A 26676-nucleotide genomic window follows, 5' to 3' on the forward strand; every position below is an offset into this window, starting at 1 on the left:
TACTTTCTTTGGTTTCTTCGCAAAGAAAGAATCTACTTCAGAGACCACCATAAATAGATCAACCCAAAATCATGAAAATTGTGTGTGTTTCAGCTTAAAAATCTTATCTTTCCCCTTCTGTTTTTTATTTTTTTAAATTTTTTAGTTACAGAATAAATTATGAAGAATATAAGTAAGTTCTTTTTTTTTACAGGTAGCATTTAATATCGTCTTTTTTTCTACAGGTATCATCTAATATTGTATATATATTTATTTTTATTATGTATACCATATTTTAGGTACATTAAAAATTATTAAATATAAAATATTTATAACTTGTAATTTCTCGTATATACATATATTGAAATTATTCTAGGGTGTGTTACTTTTAAGTAACATCGATGATTGTATTGAAATTCTATTCAGGTTGCATTCTTCGTTTGTCATTTTTTTTTTTTTTTGAGTAGTCGAACTTTTCTCTGGTATTCTTGATAATAATTCTAAGGATTACCATTAATATTATAATGATTATATATTATAGTTTTTTATTTTCATTACCGTCTACTGGTCATCGTCATCCTAAGGGTAGGAAACCCATCGGACATTTATCACCAAGGACTGCAAGTTCTGACATCTGAGAATATCTGACATAAATGCATAATCGGAAGATAAAACAGAAATCTACATATTTTAAGATATTTTTCTTATTATGAGTAGCATAAATATTTTATTGGAAACATTAATTTATTATTATTTTATTTTAATTACGATGTAATCATTTTTATTATTGTTATAGTCTCGAAAAAATTTTCTTGTAAATTTAATATAAAACTTATCTATCGAGTAATGGTATTTGCATTGTAATTTAATTCAATACTCGTACGAGTAATATTTATTTGAATTAAAAAAAGAGGTATAAAATTAAAAAAAAATATGAATAGTTAGAAAATAATCGTATTCTTGTAAATTGAAACTAATTAAACATATAATATCAATATTTTTTTTCATGTTTCCCGCGAAAAATCTTATTTCTTAATAAAGGTGAACTGAGACGCAGATAACTTCAGATAGATCATATGTTATATATTACGATCAAAGTAACCTTGTTAAATGTTAAAATTTTGATTAAATGTGTAAATCGTTTAGAGTTAATGAAATATTATGTGAAACTTTAAACTCTACAAATTTGTATTAATTTAAACAATTGTTATTAGTTCAAAAAAAAAAAGATAGTGATTATTAACAACACTATATTACTTATAAAAGAAATCTACTACTTGTGCATTTAACCGTATAAAGTATATTATTATCAAACATGTATAGAAAACAAAGTAATTATTATAATAGTTAAACAAATCTAAAATAATATAAATTTAATCTCTCAAAATATGAAATGAAAATGTATCTATTTGAAGAATATGCGTGCGATTGATTAAGAACATTTTTAATGGTTACACTGACAGGACCTAACTTGACAAGACCTAACTTGATGGTAGTGAGGTGAAACTAGGTTCATAAAGTAGAGTTATTTAAATAAATTTAAAGAAATATCATTTCATAAAAGTAAAACTTGACAGGATGGAAGCTCATGAAAATGAACAATATGTTAACTTTCCACTATCTGGAGTGCATGATAATATTCAAGAAAATATAATATCTCACGAAGAGATATGTGAACCTGTTGATGATTGCGTACTCCAAGATAATTTAACAGAGGGTCCTGTTAATGATGTTAATACTGATATACAAGAAGGACATGTCGCTGTGGAAATCTTACCAGAGAGATCAGACGAAGAGGATGAAAACCGTAGCGTTTATCCAATATATATCAAACAAGAGGAACAACAACAATATACTTCTGGTGATGATGAATCAATGGCTGTGGAAGCGCTTCGTCAATTGGGTGGAATGTATCCATATTTTGAAAATAAAAAAGTCACTTGTCCCAATTGCGCCAATCTGTTTATGCAAAGTGAATTTGCTAAACATCAGTCTACGTGTAATGTCAGTAAGTTATCATGTACAACTTGTGGAGAAACATTTGAAAGAAAAATGGATTTAAATAATCATATGGTTTGTCATCAAGTAGATCGACCACATGCATGTAGAACATGCGGTAATTTGTTTCGTTCCAAAAGCAATCTTCAATCGCATATGTTACAAGTTCATCAAATTGAAAGACCACATAAATGTACTATTTGTGGTGCTGATTTTCAAAGACCTTCTAGCTTATCTAATCATATGAAAATACATACTTATGTAGCTGGCCGTGCTATAATGCAATCGAGAGGTAATAACATACAACAGTCAGTGGAGACAACTAGAAAGTGGTCGGAAAATAATACGTCTGAATCACAAGCTGTCCCTGTACCATCCTCTACCGTTCAAATTGTTCAAAATTATAATACCTGTCAAGTTCATTGGACTGTTCCTTCCTTTACTTTTCAAAACGAACAATCTAACGTTGCTACAATTTCTAATCATGATGAAAAAATGGATACATTGCACGAGTTTAATGTATTACCTAATGGTGAAGTAACACAATTCGAATATAATCAGCCAAATAATATAAATAATCAAATCAATCAGCAATATAATTTAGCTCCCAATGCATTCAATAATTCGGATGGTATGATCAAAGTTGAGGCACTTACGTATAACAATGAAAGTAGAAGAAATTACGTAGATATGGGAACAGATGTTAACAAACAACACACATGTAGTCATTGCGGTATTAGTTTTTCAAAAGCAGTGGCATTGGCATCTCATGAAAAGGTTCATACATCTAAAAACTGGATGCCTATTGAATGTGAATATTGCGATAAACAATTTCAAGATGCAAGTCATTTGGCAACTCATCAAACTACTTGCACCAAAAAAATGATGCAAAATAATATAGATCAAGGTGTATCAAATAGCAAATGGGGGAAACATGCTTGCTCGGAATGTGGGAAGAAATTTACAACCAAGCAGAAAATGTTTAGACATCAATGGATACATAGAAAGAAAACACATTGTTGCGAAGTTTGTGGAACACAGTTTGAAAAACAAAATCAATTAGATAAGCATAGATTATCTGCTCATCCTGGTGACTCGCCATTCACTTGTACAGAATGTGGAAAAAGTTTTGTATCACGTCAAGGTCTTTGGGAGCATGGCAGAACTCATGCTGGAAGTCCAGCGTATTTTCATTGCAATACCTGTTCAAAAACTTTCTCCTCTCGTCAAGGATATTTAATTCATAATCGTACTCATACCGGCGAAAGACCATATGGTTGTAAATTTTGTTGGAAAGCATTTAGAGATGGTGGTACATTAAGAAAACACGAACGAATTCACACAGGAGAAAGGCCACATGTATGTCCTTTATGTTCAAGAGCTTTTAATCAGAAAGTAGTTCTTCGTGAACATGTTAGATGGGTACATGCTGCAGGAAAAAATGAAACCGAAGTTACAGGACCGCCTTATCCATGTCCTTTGTGCGGTGCTTTGAATCAAGATCGTGATGAATTGTGCGCACACATTGTTAAACACTCTGATCAAATGATAGCCGAAGCTAAAGCAAAAACAAATAATAATGCTCCTAAATCACGACCTACGAGAAAAAAATCTAAAGCATCTTTAGTAGAAGGTGCACAAAAGAAACAAAATATAGATGATCATGAAATTTCAAGATTAGAACAAAATAAAGCTTTACTGTCTATTACTGAAGCAATGGATAAATCAGATTGTCAACAAATTGTAAATAATAAACAAAATAATACTTATCTCGTAGTTACTGCAGAAAGGCATAGTGAAAACTTAATTACGATATCTGAACTTAAACATGATAATGTAAGATTAATATTAGACAACAAACAAAATGAAAATGTTCATATTACACAAAATGATCAAGAACCTGCTGATTCTTATTTAATAACTATGGAAAAACAAAATGACACTGCGCATATTTTACAAGATAATGATGCTATTCATACGATAACTACAAATAGAAGCGATGAAGTTGATACAATGCATTTAATACAATCCTCCAAACAAAGTAATACCTTACATTTATTATCAAAGCCGAACCAATCACTTCCTGTTTTGACAATAACTAATAATCCTGAAGATCATGAAAATTATTCTAGTCAAATTGCACAGATGGGTAATACCAATCTACCAATAGATATGGCTACGCATGATACATCTAGACAAGATCAGACATTAAAAAATCATAATCGCAATAGACAGGAATCGTTACTACACGAAGGAGTTTCTCAAGGAACAGTTATAGAAATTGTTAATTATCAACAAGATAGTGATGATGGAGAAGAATTAGTTTGTGGTATATGCGGGGAAGATTTTACTGATAAAAACATATTAATGGAACACGTTAAAACTCATATGTAATTTCCAAATATTTTTATTTTACAAAAGAAGAAACTTACAAAAAATCGGATTTTTTAAATTATATATATATATACATACATCAAATTATATAAATAGTAGCATCCGCGCTACACTCTTTTTTTAATGAATTTTAAAAAAGTATACTGTTTTAAATAATTTGTATAAAAGTCTCTTTGTGATCTTACATTTAAATATATATATATATTTAATAATAAATAAATATATATATATATATATTTGGAAAAAGTTTTGTATCACGTCGAGGTCTATTAGATATATATATATATATATGTGTATATAAATATTTCTATATACAAAAAAGACAACTATAATGGAATTATTCCAAGTAATATGTATATATTAAAGGTAATAGAGTACAGTTTTTATTATATAAAACTTATAAATAATATAAGTGTAAATAAAGACTTATTAAAGGCATTTATAATGTACAACATGACAAAGACAAAAATAAAATTGCCTTTTATTTTAGATAATAATTAAACAATTGTTTTAATATCACATTTGTTATATCAAATACTTGGAAAATGTAGATTGTTGAAAAATTAAATTCAAATTTAGCGCCATTCGTATGAAGTGAAATAATAGCATTCAGGTCACGTGACCTATCAGATAGAAATAAAACAAAATGACCACATGTATGTGCGCGCGTAATTATCTTTTAATTTGTATTATAATTATTTGTGATACGATATGTTAATTATTCATAATTTTTACATTTAAGTAAAATATATTCTTTTTCATAGTTTTATTGGATGTTAGTTTTACATTTATGTAAGTATATGTGTATATTTCGAGAGTTTACCGGCTAGTATATAATCATGTTCTTTCTATCGTAACATAGAATTTATTTACGATATAATAATTAATTAAACGTATCAAAGTGTGATTGAAATATTTTATTTAACAGGATTATTGACATATTATTGTTGTTTAACTCACAAAATTTATGCGACGTGATAAAAGGTGCATCAAATTTTGAGGCTAGAATTGGAGGTTATATTCATTGATGAGGTAAGACATTTGATTATATATATATATACACATAATATTAATAAATTTATTTACATTATTAATATAATTGCAAATGTGTAAGATTTCCATATGTCTATGAAAATTAATTGTGTGTACAGTGTACTTAATCGAGAAAGAAATATGCCTACTTGGAATCAGATTCAAGCTCAGCTACGCAATCCAAATAATCCAGTTGTATTTTTTGATGTATCAGTGGGTACAAATGAAATTGGTCGTATGATATTCGAGCTTTTCGAAGATGTATGTCCAAAGACTTCAGAAAACTTTCGACAATTTTGTACAGGAGAGTATAGAAAGGATGGTGTACCATTAGGATTCAAAGGTGCTATATTTCATAGGGTGATCAAAGACTTTATGATACAAGGAGGAGATTTTGTAAATGGTGATGGTACAGGAGTAATCAGCATCTATGGTGGAGGAACTTTTCCTGATGAAAACTTTACCTTGAAACACGACTCACCTGGATTACTTTCGATGGCGAATAGCGGAAAGGATACCAATGGTTGTCAATTTTTTATTACATGTGCTAAGTGTAATTTTCTAGATGGGAAGCATGTAGTTTTTGGAAGAGTAATTGATGGTTTATTGGTCATGAGAAAAGTAGAAAATGTTCCTACAGGACCAAATAACAAACCGAAGATACCTGTAACAATATCGCAGTGTGGTCAAATGTAGAGTAAGCTTTTTCTATTATTTATAAGGAATATTATATCTATAATAGATTTAATATTAACGATTAAAAAAGAAGTAAATAGTTTTATGATATATAAAACTAAAGGATACGTAATATATTTTAATACAATTGATATAAATTTAAATCTGCATCTTTATTATTACCTTTAATATTACTGAACTATATTGCACATGTTGCCTATGGCTATTGCGTAATATCCAATCTCAATAAATTGTTAATTATAATCGGTTAATTAAAAAGATTTAAGTAATCTTTAATATTAGAGTTAATTTAAATTTTATTATTTATTTTAAAAAAGTAATTAGTTTTCTTGCTAATTATGACTTACAGTATAGAAGTAAATTTGAATTAATAAAATGATTAATATTACGTAGTGAAAAATGTTTTTATTTTTATTTTTTGTACGTACAATATTCATATTTACTGTATGATTTGTAAATTATAATCGTGCAAAGAGATATTTATGTGAACTACTTTTTTATTTCAATTATAATACAGCAGATATTATTTATCATTTATTATTAATTCATAGTTATAGAAATAAAACTCAGGACATCTTTAAATCTCATTGCAAATAATATTTTTATTTTAATTTTTCTTAATCTTATATTTAATAATAAATTAATATTTTAACAGTAATAAAATATGCATATTTATTAACTAGAAATGTTTTCGTCTTTGTTGTTACTCTTGTTATTTTAAATAAGTAATCGGCATAATAAATTATTTAAATAACAATTTTTGCAACATACGTATAAATATGTTTGACTACTTAATATATAATTTACATTCATACCGTCAACTAACATATTTCTATAATTTTCTATATTCAATATACAGAGTTATCCTGTAACTAGTGGTACAAATAAAAGAAAATGTTTTTATATAAAAAACTAACTTGAAGATGTAGTAGTACACGTGTATTTAACAAATTTTCCAACTTACTTTTCTCAAAAACAAAGTCTTGTATAAAAGAATTTTATTTTTTGTCGACTTAGTTTTTCATGTAAAATTACCCCTTGCTTATTTGTACCATCAGTTACAGAAAACCTTGTACATATATTTTTTACCATTTATATAAAATTTGTTAATTAAAGTTAATTTTGCATATAGAAAATTATTACGATCCTTGCATACAATGGCAGTCGTTAGTTGCCTGTTTATACACATCATTATTCGATCTTTACGCGTATGCATAATTACATAGTATCTAACTTGGATAAATTGATATGATTCTTAACTATTACATAAAAGTTTTACAGTTTTAAATATATATATATATACGGTGCATTTGAAAAGTTCCAAGTACTAAAACAAGAAATAAATTCGTAACTTTATTTTTTAGGCACCATTATCCTCAAATATAGATTCTACTTGTTTTATGTAAGTAAATTAAAACCAAGTTTTGTTCGTACATACAAACTACGATAATGTACATACATTACATAATAATACAAGCAGATCGATTATGTCAATTCGATATTATCAGTGTATGCATATTTTATATAGTTATAAATGTTAGAATATTTTCTACCTTTCCGCTTAAGTTTGAATAATTTCTTATGTAACAAGGTTGATGATATTCGAACACTTATATGCTTACATTTTTCAATGCTCTATTAGATTTTGATCAAAAACGTATCAGTCTAATCTTAATCTTAATCTTAATCGTTGAAATTCTAGGACACACTTTATAAATTCTATATTTCCAATGTACCTTACTTTAGAAAATGATTAGAAGCTCACGGTAAGGATAACAGTTGATTTCTTTTCTTAGGTACCGTGAGCTCAGTTGCGGTCTACCTACTATTGCAGAAGACATTTTCTTCAATGCTATCAACTTCTTGCGCTTGATCATCTACAACCATAATGGGTGTTGCACCATCGTGAAGACTCGACTTTGATTTTGATCTTTTGTAGACATCTCTGGTAACACTTCTGGTGAAGCTAAACTTTCTTACAAGTTTCTTATCTAATGCAGCAGGACTCTTAGGACCTTTAGCCCTGAATTCATCTTCGGTACCTTGATAGTGTGCCAATAAGACTTCTGTTGCATGCTCTTCGATAACTTCAATGGCATAGTCAATATCTTCTTCCGTTGCATTCTCTTTGACAACACAAAATCTCAATATATACTTACCCATTACCCTAGCAGGAATCATATGTAATCTTCCAGATGCATTGATATTCGCTAAGAGTTCTTGATTGATCTCATCTGATTCTTTCAATCGAAAACATACCAGACCGACGCGTACATCGTTCATTATTTCAAATCTTCTATCTTTTTTCATAAGAGCTTCGAATCTTCTTGCTAATCTAATATGATTCCTTATATATTTTTGCAGCCCAGTTATACCATAAGTTCTCATGACAAACCAAAGTTTCAAAGCTCTGAATCTTCTGCTCAGTGGTATACCCCAATGACGATAATCAATAGATTCACCTGATCTAGCGTGTTGAAGGTAAAGAGGATCCACAACCAAAGCGGATGTCAATTTTACTCTATTTTTAACCCATAAACACGAACAATCAAAATTAACTAATAACCATTTATTAGGGTTCGTATTAAAGGAATCAGCATGTTCGATTCCAGCCATGAAAGGTCTCATCTCTGGACAAATAAATGAGTTACCAGCGTAAGCACCATCCACGTGTAACCAAATACTAGAATAAAGCTTACAAACTGGTCCAATTTCAACGAGATTATCGAAAGAACACGATCCAGTTGTACCCAACGTAGTGGATACAAAGAATGGTACCAAACCATTAGCCACGTCTTCTTTAATCGCTGTTTCCAGTCTTTTACCACGAAGAGAAGCTTTGTCATCTGGCTGAAGAACTCTTAATTTGACTAAACTTATCATTGCTGCTTTCTCCACACAAGAATGAGCTTCAGTCGAGCAATAAGCAACCAATCTTGGTAAGAAAGCTGAGTCTTCCAGATCTGGTTCTTGTTCTTTCAGTAATCTTATAGCATGAGTTCGAGCAGCTAGCATTGTCACTAAAATGCACTCGGATGCTGAACCTTGAATAACTCCGCCACCTTTAGATGTCTTCTCTTCTGATAAGAATTCTCGTGGTAGATCAATAGCTTTAGCGTACCAATCGAGAACAATAGTCTCCAATTCTGTACAAGCGGGACTGGATGCCCAAGAAAAACCGATGCAACCTATTCCATCTGATAACATGTCAGCTAAGATAGATGGGAAGGAATTGCCTGATGGAAAATATGCGTGAAATCTTGGATGTTGCCAATGCGTAATCTGAAAATATATAAATATTTATATATATTTGATAATTATTATTATTATTTAATATTAATATATTTTTATTTTTGTATATCATCAACTTTAAGTTAATACGGTTAATGTTCTAATTATATGAAAGTTCCAAGTAAATTTTTAAAATCGATTTTCACGTCGTCTCGACCATCATTGTGAGCAATCGTGCGTTACATAGACTTTTAATCTTGTTTTTTTTTTCTTATATATATATTATATATATATGTATACCATATGTGTGTGTATATATATACTCACAGATACATGTATTAGCGGGTGTTATTTTTCTATTTTATTTTATTATTTCTTTCTTTTTTTTTTTTCCTACACATTATAATACTTGAACGAACTATAGAAGGTATATGTGAGTTTGTATTTTTGAAACGCAGTTTGGATCACTTGAGTGAACATAAAAAAACATCCATTAAAGTGGATGTAATATTATTTTAGACAAGAGCATACTTTTGTCAAAGTTTCTCTAACATACGCACACACATATTTATTTGCGTTATTATATATTGCGTTATATAAAAAAGAAGAAAAAAGAAAAAAAGAAAATTATAATTAGAATGAACGGTGGTGGTAGGGGGGGGGGTAATCGATCGATCAAATTTATCAGATAAAATCGATACTTACACCGGGCATTATTTTCCCTTCGACGTCTTTCATAATGGCATCCCATGATTCGGGTTTAGCTGGTGCCTCGTTTGGCAAAAGGGGTCGCAAATATCCTGGATCAACATTTGCAGTGACTCTTCTACCTTCCAAAGTACGAAAATACTCGGATATATACTCGACCATCTCCTTTCCACGTACTTGAAACTCGTCGATGTTCATGATAAGCCAATTTACTAAAATATATTTTTTTTAATTTTATTATTATATGTATGTTTAATGAAAGTATGAATGTTTTTGATTAGGCACGATTTCAAGAAACGTGTCTTATTTAATATTTTCTATCAGTAATTACGTAAAAAAAAGAATGTCGCTTTTATTTTATTTGATTCCAAAAATAGAAATATTATTTAACAAAAGTTTATTATATTTTTACATATTCGTATCAATCGTTGGACTTTTAATGTATTGTTATTCGTTATAATTCTGAAAGTGAAACAATTGATCTATTTATTATTATTATTATTTTTTTTAATTTCCTTCACATTCAAACACATATTTTCTTTGATATTATTTAAAACAAATTGTTAACGATCTAAATTTGATATTAATCGTTACCTAGTACCGGCATATTTTTCTTTCAAACACAAAAAAAAATGAATATTAACACATTGCCTATAAAATTGCATTTAGTTTTTAACAGCTTACTCACAATGTTCTTAATATTACATTAAAAATGTCCACCAATATAAAAATGTTCTTTAAATTTTAATCAAAATATTCTGAATATTTCATAAATAAATTTTATTTTGTTTTTCTTTTTTTTTTAAAAGAATTCACTCCCGCGTTTTACGTACATGAAATGTTAGAAAGAGTAAAAATTGTAAAAAAAAACATAAAAGAAGATAAAATATATAGATCAAATGATACGTAATATTTAAAAATATAATAATTTAGTGTGTGATATGAATAAAAAGTCACTAACTTTTTTAGCGAAGAATTTATAGAAAATAAAAGTCCGATCTCGTTCTAATGTTTAACGTGACTTGCGTCAAACTCGATGAGAAACTGTAGCATCAGCCAAAGCGCCGGTCACTTTTATTGACACTATCACTTTTGCACGTCCCTTCTTCTCTTCGTCATGTTGTTGGTTACTTTGGTTTACGATATAGACTCGAGAAAATCACATTTTTTCATTCATTTACGTCACCACTTTGCGGGTTTTGTCCATTACGTTTCAGGAAACATAAGATTAATTTTTATGGTGACAATTATTCTTTTCACATTTCTTTGTAAATTTTTTTTTATAAGAATAAGGAGACTTTAACGATATGTTTTAAAAAAAAAAATTGTCACTATATTTCTACCTCTCTTTTTTTTTTTTATCTGCAATTATCATTTGTAGAAAAAAAAGCATTGTTTAAGTAGTTCAGGGTTAATGAGAAAAATGATTATACCGGAACAACTAAATGAAGTACAATTTTTGCGAATTTTTCCTTACGGAATTTACTCGATAAATATGTCTCAATGGTATTTTTATTTCCGATTCTTCGAACTTCTTAAGGATAATCGATTTATAGTTTTATACAATTTAATGAAACTATTTCCGAAATTATTATCATCCTCTTTTTATTTGAATTATTCACATTTATTTGTAGAAGGAGGATATATTTCATGTATAATTGTTCGATTTTTATTTTTTTTTTGGCCATTTTATCGCACGAAAAGTGTATACAAAGTTATTATCAATGTTGCAATATTATTTGTCCTTAAAAAAAGAGCGTATTCCAAAATACTAAAGTACTTATGATAAAGGTACATAAATCATTAGTATTATCATTTTGTTAAAATATGGTATTTATTTTCAAATTAACTTTCAATATTTTTCAAGGCTTTTTTTAAGAGCTTTTTTACACACGCAATAAAACATATATGAAATAAAATGTAATATATATATTTGAAATATTTTTATATCGTAGAATTTTTCAATATTTTATTCTATATTAAAGAAATATATTTACATTTTATTTTACATTTGTTATAGAGATATTCATTTGCATTTATTTCATAGTATATTTTTTTTTTGCAGATATACATATACACTTTTATATGTGTATGTGGGGAGTATCAATGGCTTATGGCAACGTGATGGGGTCGGTGCTTGAATAAACGAGCACATAGTCTTTCGATGTTGCACAGGGAGTAAATTCAACCCCCCACCCTTAACGCGCTTTCCGTTGTTTATTAATAGATATTTACTCTTCACCTACATTTACAACACACCCTATAGAAACGGTGACAGGTCACCGCTCAATCTTTGTAACATATAAACACAGAGACAAGGCAGACTCCATTTTCTCAACATCACCTTCACGCATGGTCTCCTTGCATTCGACGTTTTTTTCAATTGGATTTCCAACGAACTAATAGGAACTGTACAAATGAAATCATTCTTTTAGATCTGGAAATATTCTACACTCTTCTGTTCCTTTTTTTATTATTATTTTATTCATTTTTCTTTCCTAAATAGGTTTATATACAGAAGTCGATCGAACGGATTTTATTGTCAATGTTAGGAGACGGAGAATAAACTAAATTTAAGGAGAGGAAAATATGATAATTGTAGATATCGGAATGATATTGTTTAATTAATCCATTGGCAAAGAATTCTTTACATTTGTTTTATAGGCAGTATTGATATTAAAATGAACAGATAAATTTAACAACAATTCAATCATTATTTCTTTTCAAACCGAGTCATTATTTATATTTTGAAGTACACATAATTAAAAGAGAAATTTTTTTTACAAGATTTTCTAATCATTATACTTGTAATTATTACGTTCTGCCATTAGGTGATCTTCCACGAGATGGTGAAGCTGTAGGCGATGGTTCTGGACTACATCCATTGCTGCTACCGCGTCTACTTCCAGCACCACTTGCTTTCAATCTTACCATTGTATCCAAATGTCGGAATCTTAAGGATAACTCGCTTGTATCAGTACCATCTCTTGCGTGCTTCAAATATGCCAGTGGCCAAGATATCCATGAACGTCTACAATTGTATTCAAATAATATTACAGTATTAGTTTACATACACACACACACACATAAACATGTTCAAAAGATATTTATTTAAATGATAAATTAATATTTACGTTCCAGTTTGGGAGTTAGTTCCAATACCACCAATCGTTGCTTGAGTATCAAGTTTTGCTCCGGTTCTATTTGGTGTTTTAGTAAACCCAGGTTGTATAGCAGGATCAGACACCATACGAACGAAAAAGGATCGTCTTTGTTCTAACGTAGCTTTACGTTTCTTCTCACGAATATCAGCTAACTCATCCATCACATCCTACAAGAAGATTTGATTGACATGATTTCAAAATCAAGACGATGTAATTAAATAATCAATAATTTCATTTTTATTTTGTACCTTAGATTCTAGCAATTCTGCCAAGTAGTCTGTTATAATGGACCAAGCTATATCTGTGACAATAAATAATTTATTTATTTGTTTGTCTCAAGAATCTTAAGTTTTTAACTTACCAATGTCATCGGCAGATGCATTTGGTGCAGCAAGAGCAAAGCGAATTGTATAACGTTGATTAACACGTGCCGGTACCATGTGTATCTTTCCTGAATCGTTAATACTACTCAGAAGTTTTTGATTAAGTTTATCGGAACCTTTAGCACGGAAACATACTAGACCTAACTATTAAAAATGATATAAAATGAATTTCTTTTATTTTAGGAAATATATGTTTAAAATGAGAAATATATTTCTCACCACAACGTCATTGCATATCTCAAATCTTGAGTCCTTCCTCACCAAGGCTTCAAATCTCTTTGCAAGTTGACAATGATTGCGAACGTATGCTTGTAACCCTGATATACCATAGTTTCTCATAACAAACCATAGTTTTAATGAACGAAATCGTCTACTTAATGGTATACTCCAATGTCTGAAAAGAAATTTATTTCAAAATTATTAATATGAAAATAACAAATCAATTGGAAAGATTATTGATTGAAATCTGATCGAGACCTGTAATCTATCGCAGTATCAGCATGCGTATGCTGAAGATAAAGCGGATCAACAACTAGTGCACTTGTTAATTTGAATCTGTCTTTTACCCAAAGACAAGAACAATCAAAGTTAGTTAATAAGAATTTATTTGTATTGGTGTTAAATGAATCTGCATATTCGATTCCAGCCATTAAATATTTTAATTCTGGACAGATGAAAGCGTTCCCTGCATATGCTGCATCAACGTGTAACCAAATCTGTAAATGAAAATTATTTATTATTCAAAATTAAATGCGAATGAAGATAATAATAATAATTAATTATTTACTCCAGGATATTTTTTACAAATCGGTCCAATTTCTTTCAAATTGTCAAAGGAACAACAAGCAGTGGTGCCAAGGGTTGTAGAAACAAAAAAGGGAACCAAACCTTCTGCTAGATCAGCTTCGATAGCCTGTAATATTTTATGGTGAATATTATTTTGAAGAGTACAAATAATTGTTAGAAAATACCTGTCTTAATGTTTCACCACGTAGTACGCTCTTTTCATCAGGTTCTAGGATTCTTAATTTAACAAAGGAAATCATAGCATCTTTTTCAACAGAACTATGACTTTCTCTACTGCAATAGGCCATTAATTTTCCTAATAATACAGTCTCATCTAAATGTGTATGACCTGGCGATTCTTTTAATCTTGCAATAGCTTGAGCTCTTGCAGCTAACATGCATACCAAAATGCATTCCGAAGCAGAACCCTTTAAAATTTCATACAATTTATAAGTATATTTCTTTTATTTATTAATAAGATTATTCTTTACCTGTATGACACCTCCACCTTTACTACCCTCGCTAAAATAGAGGAAATCTTTTGGCAACCCAATGGCCTTACCTGCAATTTTAATATCAAATTATTATATTTGAAATTTATCGTGTTGTAATGTTAAATGTAAATGAATAATTACCGAACCAATCACAAACTATTGTTTCTAATTCCGTGCAAGCTGGACTGGAAGCCTAAAATAAAATAATAATAATATATTATTATATAAATAATAAAAGAATTTATATGAAAGATCATTCATCAAATAATATCTGACATATCAAATCACAAAATACATTATATATAAAAAGTATCATCCTATAACAAATAATAATTTCCTTCTTCTGACAACTAGATGATCGATCGATCATTTCTACCCTTCAGCTATATAGATTATTAAATGACAATTCATTTTCTTCTATCTCCTTAAATCAATGTAATAATAAAATTTGATTTAGAATTTATTTTCAATTAAAAATCTTAATGTGATTGATCGATTTATTGATAATAACTGACCCAAGAAAAACCGATACATCCAATCGCATCTGATAACATGTCACCAAGAATCGATGGAAAAGAATTTCCTGCTGGGAAGTATGCGTGAAATCTTGGATGTTGCCAGAGTGTGATCTATAACACACATAAATAAACAATTATTTTTAATTGTTTTAATTTACATCATTTACGTGATTCATATAAATCCTTGTTATCTATTTTAATCAAATGTCTTTAACAAGAATTTGTTTGTTTGTTTTTTTTAAATTAATTTGCATCCAACACGTGAATTTACGCAAATCATGTTTTCTATTTTTACATAATTCTTTTTTTAGTATTTGTTTATGAAAATAAGTAATGGGATATATATTTAACTCACTCCAGGCATAATTTTAGATTCAACATCCTTCATAATATCTTCCCACGCTTCAGGCTGTTGAGGTGGTTCTGAAGGTAACAACGGTTTCAAGTATCCAGGACCAATATCTGGTGTTACTCTTCTTTTATGAATGTTATTCATAAAATCGCATATATATTCGACCATTTCTTTGCCACGAATTCGAAATTCTTCGACGTCCATTTTTTCGAAAGAAGAAAACAAGAAAATATTAATGAAAAATCTACGAATCGATCAGAACAATTCTTTCCAACAGGTAATAATAATAATTATTTAAACGCACAGATGAACACACATATAAATTTATAATACCACATACACAACAAATATAGATCACTTTGATTTTAATTCACAATATTCTTTTTTTATTTCAGATAGATCGATATGGTGGTCTCCTACTTGTTGAATGAAATAAGATAACACAAAACTTTGTTAATTGATAGATAAATAGATAAATTAGTACAGAAATAGAGAAAGAGGGAAATATAAGAATTTATGGTGAAACGAGGAACGATCGAACAATACAAACTTTCGCCGATCATCTTGGTCGTATATATAAGCGCGAGGGGGTGCTATAATTTCGTTATTCACCCCCTAAGAGTCATGCGCAATCGCAAGGGATGATTTTATTTCTATTCAACTTCATCGTTCATTTCTACCTATTATCAAAGATTTCTGATTTAGGGTAATTCGATATCATTTTCGTTTGTTTAATTATCGTGTCAGACGCGTGATTGTTTAAAAAAAATATTGTTTGAATTATTTTTAACTAATTTGTTTTATTTTTAGTTTTTATCACAATAGGATTGATTATTATTCCCGACAATATGTAGGAGTGGAAAAATCTAATTTCTCTTTTGTAATTTGTATAATTAATAATTGTTTTGTAGGATTAATTGATGGAAATACAAAAGCTTGATGTCAATACGAAAATTTATGTGAAGGATGACAATTGTTTGAATTAATAATAATAATTATTATTAATAATAACATTATTATAATATTAATATCAAGAATAATAGACGTATTTTGTATATTAATTTTAATAGTAAATAATTATTGAAAATCGAATAGAAGAAAAATGATTTTCCTTCTATTTCTCATCTTTTTTTCAAGTGTACAAGAAAATATCGTTGCAATACTCGAAGACGAAGCCGAAGACTAGGATGAAGAAAAAGGAGAACCACTTGGAATAAATTGCTTGCAACGTACACATCTTCCAAAGTACATTTAGATGAATGGAAGAAAAGAGAAGGTGGTAAAGACATGTTTAAAAAGATGTCATCACCAGAAAACATCTTCTGATATTCTTAATAGAAATTTAATAATAATAATAGTATTGGGTGTAATTGGGGTAGGTTAACAGGTGTTGTAAAGTGTTGAGGGATGATGGAAGAAGGAAAGCAATTAAAACTCTTTTTGTTGATTTATCTTATACGACCTACGTTCTTTTTATTTTCAATCAAAAATTACAATGATCGTATCACGTTTCTGTAAAATTATCATGTCAATTCATTTCAATCTAATTACAGAAAAATACAATTGTATAAATTTATGAAAAAGAAAAGGAAGAAGGGAAGGTTTAATAGTTCAAATAGTACAAAGTACGTTCCCCTTATATTTTTTGTTGGGGTTCTTTTTATTATTCTTTTTTTATCTAGACTCGAAATGTCATCCTTTAGATATAAAAAGCTTTTCATAATAATGGAATGCAGGCAAGAGGCGCCTAGGGGGGTGTTTAATAATGCAATATGCCGTCGAAGTCATGACGCTATGCCGACTATGCCGCATACCAAGAACATATTGGTATACACCTACGCTTTCAACCCCCAACACCTACAACCCTCTCAATGAACCTTTCCTTTACCCCCTCTAATCTTATATCCTTCTACCTAACAGCCATCAAAATCCTATCGTGGGCTAGAATGCTGATTGGAAAATATTGATGGGGAAGACTGTCTTCACCATTATTTCTCTTTCGGTCAATCTAACTTTCATTTTTTTAAATAATATAATTTATAATATCCAACCACACGTGTTGAATTACTAAAATTAAACAATGTTGATATGGTTAATAAAATGAACAGGTATATTTTATTTAAATTATTTGTTTTTAATAAAAATAAACACAAATTTGTATTTTAATTCATTCAAAATAGATCATTTTATTGATTCAAATAATATCGATTGTAAATCGATCGAAAAAATATCGATATTCATAGATCGATAAAAATCGATGTTTTAAATGACAAAACATTTCGATGTTATTGTATTTTTTAACCTAAGTTTACAAATATTTTACGTTATTGACTTGATTATTTTATAAAGTGATAATTATTATAGAAATATTTTTATTATTATAGAAAACCATTTCGAGTTTTCCCATTAACGAGACTCATCGTTACTGTGAACCCCTGACCCAGTAAAATAAAAAGAAAAAGAGACAGAGGTAAATGAGATGGCAACGTATTTCAAGACTTCGACTTCTTCGTTGTTCTAAATACTTCGAATATTTTTCAATCAATTTTTCAATATTATATATATATATATATATATAAATATATTTATAGGATTCGTAAAATATTTTTCTCTCTCTCATTTTTGTTCTTTTTCAGATAACTAAATCGGAAAGCCCCTTTGTTTTCTATTTTCCAAGCAGCAGACTCTACAACAATTCAACTATTCAAAGTTCCTCATGTCAAGTTTGAATTTTCATTAGAAAATGTTTAATTCATTTATTAATGCAACACGCGTAGTAAAGATCGTACGAGGAATATAAATTACAAGGGTGCGTGCGTGATTCGTTTGTAAAAAAAAAAAAAAAATATCAAAATATATTTTTAAAAAGGATTAATTTATTTCATTTAATTCTATTTGTTTACAAATGGGGAGATCTAAGAGAAGAAGAAATGCAGAGATATCGCAAAGATTAAATGAGGATAAAAATTATGTTGAAAATAAAGATTTACCATTTACCAAATTAAATGACAAATATATTTTAATGCGTGTAAGTATTAATTTATTATTTATTATCTGTTATTTCATACAATTGATTAAACATGTTTATTTTTGTAGGTTAACAGTGGTACAAAGAAAGAAAATGTCTTGAGGTATGCATTAGAGGAATTTCCAAAGTTTACAAATATTATTTGGCATGGTGTTGGTCAAGCTGTTTATAAAGTTATTTCTTGTATTGAAATTTTTAAAGTTAAGTATCCAGGATTACATCAAATAAATAAATTACGTTACGTTCTGTAAGTATATAAATAATAATAATATAAACATCAAATTTAAAATATAACTTATTATTTTATTTATAAAGATATTATATGATTTATTTGTTTGTTTTTTTTTTTTTTTAGATCAAACAACAAGAATGGAGGTGATCGTTTTGTTCCAGAAATTCATATCTTGTTATCTAAAGAAGCTCAAGATACTACAGAACTTGGGTAAGATTTCTTTAGAAACTAACCTCTTGCAGTACGTTTTTTCATTTTTAAATTAACATAAAATATGTTTATGAAGATATCAGGCACCGGGTGATACTGGACAATTCAATCTTCAAGGAAATACCAATTCAACAGAACCAAATATTACAGATTTGGATGTAGATAAAAGTAACACTCTTGAGGATGATAATAATAGTAGTGCCATTGATATTGATTCGGAAACTTCTACTACTACGGAGTCAAAATTTACAAAGAAGAGGCCAAATAAAAATCCATTATTGAATCAAACAACAAAAAAGAAAAAGCAATGAAAAAGAATAATAAAAAAATACAGTATATTGTACTATACGAATCAAAGATTTAGCCATGTTGAAATATTAATTTTCATCATATCACTAGTCATACAACATGGACATGGTTAGTAAAATAAATAAATGACTGATCCATCTATTTAATACCGTTTTTTAAACAATAATAAAAATTATTATTAATATTGAATTTACAATGATAACTCAATATTTTATAATGCAACAAAAAAATAAATATAATAGTGTACATGATAACATAAACTATAAATAAATTTGTTACTGTTATACTAAAAATGATTTCTATTGGAACTATATTTGTTAGAAGCAAGATTCTAAAATATTTTCATTATTGTATTTATTACGATTATATTATTTAACATATTATAATTAATTACAGATATATAAACGCTATCAGAAAAACAAAAGAAAAAGTAAACATTCTTTACTCGTTTGTTTTTATCTTAAAACTGTAGAGAATATCGATATTTATAATAATATAGAAGATATATTATTTAATACAAACACATGTATAAGAAATATTAAATTTTCTTTCTTTCGTCGTTATATTTACTATATAAAACATTATAGAAATATTGAAAATGTACAATGAGAGCAAGTTGTTTTTTTTAATGTTTCAGGATTGTAACCAGTACTTCATTCATATCAAATGAAATGTGTCATCGGTCTTTTAATATATTATCAAAGATTTAATAAGTCTTACATAGGTAAACATTAACTTAATTATATTTTTTAATAGCTAATCACGAAGCATGAAAAAATTGCTTGCATATTATTTTTTTGCTTTATCTTTCTTACTTTTTCAAAAAGTCATCGATATCATTTTTCTATTCACTTTCTCGTTCAACGTGATATTATTATACCTATTAGGTATAAAACATTTTTGCATTAACAAATGATCTCTTGTGAAAATGTATCCTGATTATGGAGCAAGAGATTTCTACCAGATCTTTTCAAATCTGATAATAATTCTTTTGTTTCTTCTTGTGTAATACTATTTTTTAATGAATTAAACAATACAAATTTTATGCATCGCTCTCAGTTGCACCATCTTCTTCCATAATAGGTACTATCAAATTATCTTTAGACATCAGATTGTATTTAGTTACGAATGCAGTAAACCTTCGACAAAGAAATGTTTTATTTTCAAACTCATCGAATATCGTTCTGTGATGGAAATATGCATGAGAGAATATTCTATATACTCTGCGACACACAGATCCAAGTTTTGCCACTGAAGATTCTTTGATGCTTACTCTGAAATAATGTAATAATAATAATAATAATATATTGTTATTGTTAAACAAAAAAATATCGATTAATATTTATAAAAACAACGAGATATATATATACCTGCTGGGAAAATATTTATTACTGTTTAATAAACAAGCTGCTCCATCTAATGTATGTCTGGTATAATCGATAGCAGGACATTCTTTAGGAGTTTTATGAGCAGCACATAAAAATATCCATTGTTCAGTCGCTGTCATTTGATTACATGTTTCAGGATGACATTCTTCTTGTAATCTAACTGCCAGTCCATTAAGTTCCATACAAAATTGTCTCAAGTGTTCATACTTCCATACTCCTTCATCTTGAGCATCTGGCATATTGAGTATCAATTCTATATTTGATGGTTCTCTTCTGATGGTTTGTTGTATATATTGTTGTACTGCCAATGTACTATCCATTTCTTCGAACACTTCATCTGGCCACATACTAAAGTCCTGTTAAATATTTAAACAATCAACAGTTAATGATAAATAAAAAAATTCAAAAACAACCATTGATAGCTTGATGAGAAATGTCAAACAATGTTGAAGTTGTTTGTATGAGTTTGAAAAGAATATACTATATTTAAGGTTAGATTAATTTTATTAAATATTTATTATTTGTTATATTTGTTTATAAATATTCATTGAAATATGCGTAAAATGATGCCGGTAGATGAAATAAAAAATTCGTCCCAATCAAAGAGAGAGAAATGTTAAAGCAACATTTGTATTGAATGTAAAGGATGTTATGTTTAGAATAATTAATAATAATATTTACTTTAGCTTTAGTGCCAGGTCTATTTCTTCTCAAGATTGTTGGTCCGTCCGCCATCTTCATGTTGTCAATTCTTGCGATTAATGCAACTCAACATCCAACTGCATTAAAAAGGGAAGATGCTTCTTCTTCTTCTAGAATATCCAATATTTTTTATATAGTAACCAATATTACCTCCAGATGGCATCCATGTATAAAAAAAATTATCGATGGCTAACCTATCGATTTTACTAATCGCACGATAATCTAATCGACTTTTAATGATTATTTATTAAATCTTAATTTATTTATTTAAAAAAATAAGTTTCTAAAAAACATTTAATATTGAATGATAGCATACAATACCTTATTTAACACCAAATAGTACTTACGTATGAATCGTTTGTTATTCTTATCGATTTTGAAAGCTTATTTTGTAATCTCAATTAATTTATTCAGAAAACTTAACTCCTTTAAATGTATTGAATTGTTTATGGAGTTATAATTACGTGTTAATGTATTTATGGTATCTTTAAAAATGGATCTTTCAGTAAAATGGAAGGGGAAATCGATAAGATGACGTTTGATCAACAGCGCCAGTGTATTGTAATTACGTGTAGTTTCGTGTTGATTATAGTAAAAAATTATTTATTTATACATCTGTCATCTATAACCTATAAAATATGAATGTGTAAATAGTTCAAATAATAGTTATGAAAACATGACTTCGTCGGTGGATGTTAATGATTCTATGGAAAGTGCAAATATCAAATTTGTTAATTTAATTGAACGAATATTATCATTAACACACACTAAACTTAGTAATAAATCATTAATTAATTCGTGTCTCAATGATCTTAATGATATTGATTACAGGCACATTAATATAACAAACAATGATGTAAGTTTTATTTTATCTTGTAACAATTAATGTCATTTTTTTAAGGTTATGTCACTTAGATTATCATAAATAAACTTCAGAATAAAATGACATTAATTATTGTTATACCTTGTTGATTATATTTGTTGTTTATTATAATTGTTGTTATTGTTTTAGGCTGTTCTATTGTTGATAAATCAATTATGCACTATCGTACCACCAACAGAAACACTTCTTGTTAAAGATACTTGTCTATTCTTAGCCAATGTAATATTAAATGATCTTGTACTAAAAGGAAGAACCTTAGCTGCTTGCATGAGATGGATCTTGAACGCATTAAAATTTTCTAAACCATTCGCTTGGGTTTCTATTCTTCACGCTTTAAAAAGTGTCTTAGTTAATGGTAATTTTGATAATATCAATCAAGTTAGTATTTTTAATTTGTTGTAAAAATGATTTTCTTCTTTGTAAATACGTTATGTTAATATTTTTATTTTGTTTTTTCTTTTTCAGTATCTTCAATCCTTACTTGGAGATAAGGGTTTGTTGAACAAATACTTAGTACTAGAAAATGAAGAATTGACGGATTTAAATATGCAAGCGATATGTTGTTTGGAAGGAATTTTGATAAATAAAAAAAGTAATTTAAATATATCAGAAGAATACATATGTATCATTAGGGATGTTGTTTTGAATATGGTTTCATTGTTACCATGTTCAAATCATAATACACAATATTATAATAAAGTAATTAATATTATAAACAAATGTTTGAAGTTACATGTTGTAAAGATACGAATTGTTATTTAGAAATGTTGTATTTTCAGATTTTATGTTCATGTTTGAGAATTTTACGTATCGGAATCAAAGATAAATTGATAAAGATTACACCAGATCTTATTGGACAAATTTTAGGAATAGTACAGGCTTTTCTGTTTTATGGAATTAAAGGTTATTTACCTATACAACCGCAACTTCTTCATCCAGCAGCAATGAATCTTCCAGAACATCCACACATCGTACCAAAATGCAAGAATCAGATAACAACCAAAACTAAATCTAAGAAACAAATGTCTAAAAAATCTACACCAGAAGATAAACGTATTTCCTCAGAAAGTAAAAAAATTTATAAATATTCCAGCGAATCTGAAATATCCGATAGCGAAAACAATGATTCTGTTTTCGTGGAATTTAAAATCAGACTTGAAACTGTACGCTTATTGCATGCTCTTATTGAAAACACGCAAGCTCGTGAAATTTTTGGCTACTGGCCACAAATAGTTGCTACCGGTTTGCGAAAAAATGCCAGAGTATTAACTAGGAGTATTTTAAAAGAATCTAATACAAAAGTAAGACAAAATGTTTTAGGAGCACTTACTGAATTATTAATCGGTGCTAGACCTTTCTTAATACATGCCGAAGATGTTCAACCAACTTCGTTTATAACTTTTTTCGGTACGGTTTATCTAATGGTCAATGAATTGCATTTTACTTTATCATTAGCTTTAAATACTGAAAAGAATGCAGCTGTTTTGACACATCTATTAAAGTGCATCACAGTGCTTATCCAAGGTACGCCGTATGCTAAATTAAAACCCGGACTTCCAACTAAGTTAATTCGCAACTGTAGATCATACATAAAACATAAAGGTATGCGTAAATAAATATCTATATATATATATCTATATATTTAATTACTAATTAATATTAAATTCTAGATCCTACTGTAAAGGTAGCAGCATTTTCAGTTTTTGAAGCACTCGCTTGGAATGATCCTATTACTCCAGAAATATTAGCAATTCTATCTAAACAATCTAACGTCAATCCTGAACCAGAAACAAATGCAAGTTCAACTAATGATCTAACGGATCAAGAAGAAGAAATAGATATCGAAGATTTAAATGATAGTATAATTGAAAGTACTGATGAAGATAAACATTCTAAAGAAGAAGGCATTAGTTCTTTACTTCAAGTATGCTTGACTAATATATCAAACAAGGTATTAGACAAACAAATATGTAATATTATTCTATGCAATTTTATTAGATAAATAATTATTATATATATATATATTATTTTAGAATACGGGTATTCCTGTCCAACTTCAATCTTTGAAAGTAGTTGCCGCATTAGCATTTAATGCTAGCAATCTTATATTTCCTTATTTGGAAAGAGTTACCAATACTTTAATTTCTGTATTAGGAGATTCAGAAATACAAATAATATTACATTCTTGTCGAGCACTTGAGTTAATAGCTGATTGTTTAGCGAATACAGATTCAAGTCATAATTCTTTATTATTTTGGAATATTGTATTCGAACCTATGACGTTATTAGTTCAACATGAAGAAACTATAGTAAGAGAAGGTGCCTGTGACTGTTTAGGTGCTATTGGTTCTAATGTGGTCACTCAATTAACGGTATACAATATTTATTTATTTCCAAATGTTATCTCAACTTTTATTTAACATTATTACAATTATTTCAGCGTCAACAAAAAATATTACTTATAACAATATTACTAGGAACAATTCATGATGAAGAAAATGCTGTTAGAGCAGCAGGTTTAAGAGCACTAGGAATGTTAATAGGACTTCCTCCTTTTGAAGAAGACACAGGATTTTTAATGGATTTAGCTGATGTCGCTTGCATTGGTTTAAATGATCAAAATCTTGGCGTACGCATTAAAGCATCATGGGCATTAGCTAATTTATGCGATTGCATTTCTAGAAGACAGTTAGTTTCGTTTACTTCATTATTTTTATTATTTTATATTTTATATCATTTATAACAATTATATATATATTTGTAGATGTAACGAAGATATGGAGCCTATTTTATTCGACATTTTATTACCAAAAATTTATCAAGCGACCATTACAGCTACTAAAGATAGTGCTAAAGTTAAATGCAATGCTGTCAGAGCTTTAGGAATTATTTTGTATATTTGTCCGGATAGAGAAATATTAAAAGATACGTCTTCAGGATTGGAAGCTTTAATTAATTGTGCTGTATTAGGAAATGATATGAAAGTAAATACACATTTATAAAATAGTTTCATTTTATTAAATATACAATTATTTTAAAGTATATTATGAGGATAACTTTGTAGGTCAGATGGAACTCTTGCAGAGCAATAGGATTAGTTATTTCCCAAAATCCAGATTATATTCTACCATCGTCTTGGCAAGTATGTATGTAATATACAAGTTGTTTTGTAATATGTGAAGTTCACATTACATAGGTAACATCCTCTATATTTATAATAATAATAATTTGTTCAATATAAAAATATATTTTTACAGGAACAAGTATTTCCAGCATTGTGCAATTTAATATGTCATAGTCCAAATTTTAAAGTTCGTACAAATGCTGCATGGGCTTTATATTCGTGTAATACTTATGGTAAATACACTCCAACGTTATGGAAAAGTATAGTTTTAGCTTTTGAAAATTGTCAACACGTGCCAAGTTATGTCGAATATTCTCATCGTGATACACTCGTTCAACAGGTTTGTTCGAGTATAATTTTTGCTTTGATATCAAACTAAATTAATATTTAATTTATCTAATATTAAAAACCCCATTATTTCTATTTTTAGTTGTGCCTTACACTAAGTCATATAGCTGCTCATACAAAGGTAACTGAATTGCAAAACGTTTGGGTAGAAATTGGTGATCATATCGAAAGTATTTCCAACTATATTAAAAAGTTTCAGGTACGATTTATAGATAGAAATAATTGTTCATGATTTTTACAAAATGAAATATTTATTTATTTAACAATATATAATATTAGAGGGATCGAAAAGTAATGTCATTTTTGTACATTAAACTAAAACACGACTTTGAAGTATATAATAAATTAATTTAACATACTTCTATTTAACTTAAAACATAAAACATATTATTTTCTGATCCCTCTAATAATTTTACTTTACATTTTACAATGTACAAATATATACAATCACATCTTTTGTTTTTCTTTTTTTTTAAACATAATTTCAGGAAAACATATTGCCAGAGAAAGTTGGTAATATAATAGAAGCTAAAGCGCATTTAGAAAAGTGTGTTAAAACTGCCAAATCATTGCAAGAGCAACAAATAGCCAGTACTTTAGCCAATTTATTTGATAGAACAAGTCTTTACGATAATCTAGATAGTTTAAGTATAATGTAAAAAAAAGTATCATCGACGCATATTTATATTTAATAATAAATCTTCTACTTAAACGATC

General features: G+C 28.4%; 7 protein-coding genes and 2 long non-coding RNA genes across 15 annotated transcripts; 5 read left to right on the forward strand and 4 right to left on the reverse strand.

The window, feature by feature from the left end:
* The first annotated feature begins 1058 nt into the window (after positions 1-1058).
* On the forward strand, positions 1059-4648 carry LOC107066773 (Meiotic central spindle). Of its 2 annotated transcripts, none has more exons than XM_015321710.2 (2): positions 1059-1479; positions 1557-4648. In XM_015321710.2, the coding sequence occupies exons 1-2, from the start codon at positions 1427-1429 to the stop codon at positions 4369-4371; spliced, it is 2868 nt and encodes a 955-aa protein (XP_015177196.1). In that variant the 5' UTR covers positions 1059-1426; the 3' UTR covers positions 4372-4648. The 2 variants fall into 2 exon arrangements, with proteins under 2 accessions (XP_015177196.1, XP_089031067.1); XM_089174941.1 differs by having other exon boundaries at positions 1059-1310.
* A 478-nt stretch (positions 4649-5126) lies between these two features.
* LOC107066756 (peptidyl-prolyl cis-trans isomerase H) lies at positions 5127-6242 on the forward strand. The gene is made up of 3 exons (XM_015321684.2): positions 5127-5163; positions 5300-5403; positions 5523-6242. The coding sequence occupies exons 2-3, from the start codon at positions 5399-5401 to the stop codon at positions 6097-6099; spliced, it is 582 nt and encodes a 193-aa protein (XP_015177170.1). The 5' UTR covers positions 5127-5163; positions 5300-5398; the 3' UTR covers positions 6100-6242.
* Positions 6243-6681: 439 nt separating this feature from the next.
* Positions 6682-11537, reverse strand: LOC107066754 (tyrosine decarboxylase). 2 transcript variants are annotated; one of them, XM_015321682.2, is made up of 3 exons: positions 11000-11537; positions 10036-10250; positions 6682-9381 (listed from the first exon to the last, which is right to left on the reverse strand). In XM_015321682.2, exons 2-3 carry the CDS (start codon positions 10234-10236, stop codon positions 7918-7920), a joined length of 1665 nt encoding a protein of 554 aa, XP_015177168.1. In that variant the 5' UTR covers positions 10237-10250; positions 11000-11537; the 3' UTR covers positions 6682-7917. The 2 variants fall into 2 exon arrangements, with proteins under 2 accessions (XP_015177168.1, XP_089031071.1); XM_089174945.1 differs by lacking the exon at positions 11000-11537 and adding an exon at positions 10727-10917.
* A 569-nt stretch (positions 11538-12106) lies between these two features.
* Positions 12107-13907, forward strand: LOC149031712 (uncharacterized). The gene is made up of 4 exons (XR_016177413.1): positions 12107-12216; positions 12870-13077; positions 13180-13412; positions 13769-13907. It is a non-coding gene; the product is annotated as an uncharacterized LOC149031712 (long non-coding RNA).
* Positions 12627-16839, reverse strand: LOC107066755 (aromatic-L-amino-acid decarboxylase). Its single transcript, XM_015321683.2, has 12 exons — positions 15739-16839; positions 15381-15494; positions 15007-15058; positions 14863-14933; positions 14557-14799; positions 14373-14498; positions 14063-14301; positions 13805-13979; positions 13564-13729; positions 13451-13503; positions 13173-13369; positions 12627-13069 (listed from the first exon to the last, which is right to left on the reverse strand). Exons 1-12 carry the CDS (start codon positions 15937-15939, stop codon positions 12853-12855), a joined length of 1854 nt encoding a protein of 617 aa, XP_015177169.2. The 5' UTR covers positions 15940-16839; the 3' UTR covers positions 12627-12852.
* A 985-nt stretch (positions 16840-17824) lies between these two features.
* On the forward strand, positions 17825-20656 carry Rpp25 (ribonuclease P protein subunit Rpp25). Of its 3 annotated transcripts, XM_089174955.1 has the most exons (7): positions 17825-17843; positions 18120-18205; positions 18372-18763; positions 18832-19010; positions 19119-19205; positions 19282-19622; positions 19911-20656. In XM_089174955.1, the coding sequence occupies exons 3-6, from the start codon at positions 18641-18643 to the stop codon at positions 19514-19516; spliced, it is 624 nt and encodes a 207-aa protein (XP_089031081.1). In that variant the 5' UTR covers positions 17825-17843; positions 18120-18205; positions 18372-18640; the 3' UTR covers positions 19517-19622; positions 19911-20656. The 3 variants fall into 3 exon arrangements, with proteins under 3 accessions (XP_089031081.1, XP_015177166.2, XP_015177165.2); XM_015321680.2 differs by lacking the exon at positions 17825-17843 and having other exon boundaries at positions 18011-18205; XM_015321679.2 differs by lacking the exon at positions 17825-17843 and having other exon boundaries at positions 20152-20656.
* LOC149031713 (uncharacterized) lies at positions 18765-19369 on the reverse strand. The gene is made up of 2 exons (XR_016177414.1): positions 19229-19369; positions 18765-19008 (listed from the first exon to the last, which is right to left on the reverse strand). It is a non-coding gene; the product is annotated as an uncharacterized LOC149031713 (long non-coding RNA).
* On the reverse strand, positions 20218-22088 carry Mob4 (MOB kinase activator 4). The gene is made up of 4 exons (XM_015321677.2): positions 21952-22088; positions 21584-21714; positions 20885-21258; positions 20218-20788 (listed from the first exon to the last, which is right to left on the reverse strand). Exons 2-4 carry the CDS (start codon positions 21641-21643, stop codon positions 20557-20559), a joined length of 666 nt encoding a protein of 221 aa, XP_015177163.1. The 5' UTR covers positions 21644-21714; positions 21952-22088; the 3' UTR covers positions 20218-20556.
* A 139-nt stretch (positions 22089-22227) lies between these two features.
* Positions 22228-26671, forward strand: LOC107066748 (HEAT repeat-containing protein 6). Of its 3 annotated transcripts, XM_015321672.2 has the most exons (12): positions 22228-22460; positions 22617-22865; positions 22953-23186; positions 23267-24089; positions 24158-24438; positions 24521-24859; positions 24928-25175; positions 25252-25471; positions 25552-25629; positions 25745-25951; positions 26042-26158; positions 26448-26671. In XM_015321672.2, the coding sequence occupies exons 1-12, from the start codon at positions 22281-22283 to the stop codon at positions 26616-26618; spliced, it is 3147 nt and encodes a 1048-aa protein (XP_015177158.2). In that variant the 5' UTR covers positions 22228-22280; the 3' UTR covers positions 26619-26671. The 3 variants fall into 3 exon arrangements, with proteins under 3 accessions (XP_015177158.2, XP_015177161.2, XP_015177159.2); XM_015321673.2 differs by lacking the exon at positions 22228-22460 and having other exon boundaries at positions 22707-22842; XM_015321675.2 differs by lacking the exons at positions 26042-26158; positions 26448-26671 and having other exon boundaries at positions 25552-25633; positions 25745-25851.
* Positions 26672-26676: the final 5 nt, after the last annotated feature.

The sequence above is a fragment of the Polistes dominula genome, unplaced genomic scaffold (genome assembly GCF_049000335.1).
Source record: "Polistes dominula isolate Pdom_NZ unplaced genomic scaffold, Pdom_raw_medaka contig_78, whole genome shotgun sequence".
Taxonomy (NCBI): Eukaryota; Metazoa; Arthropoda; class Insecta; order Hymenoptera; family Vespidae; genus Polistes; species Polistes dominula.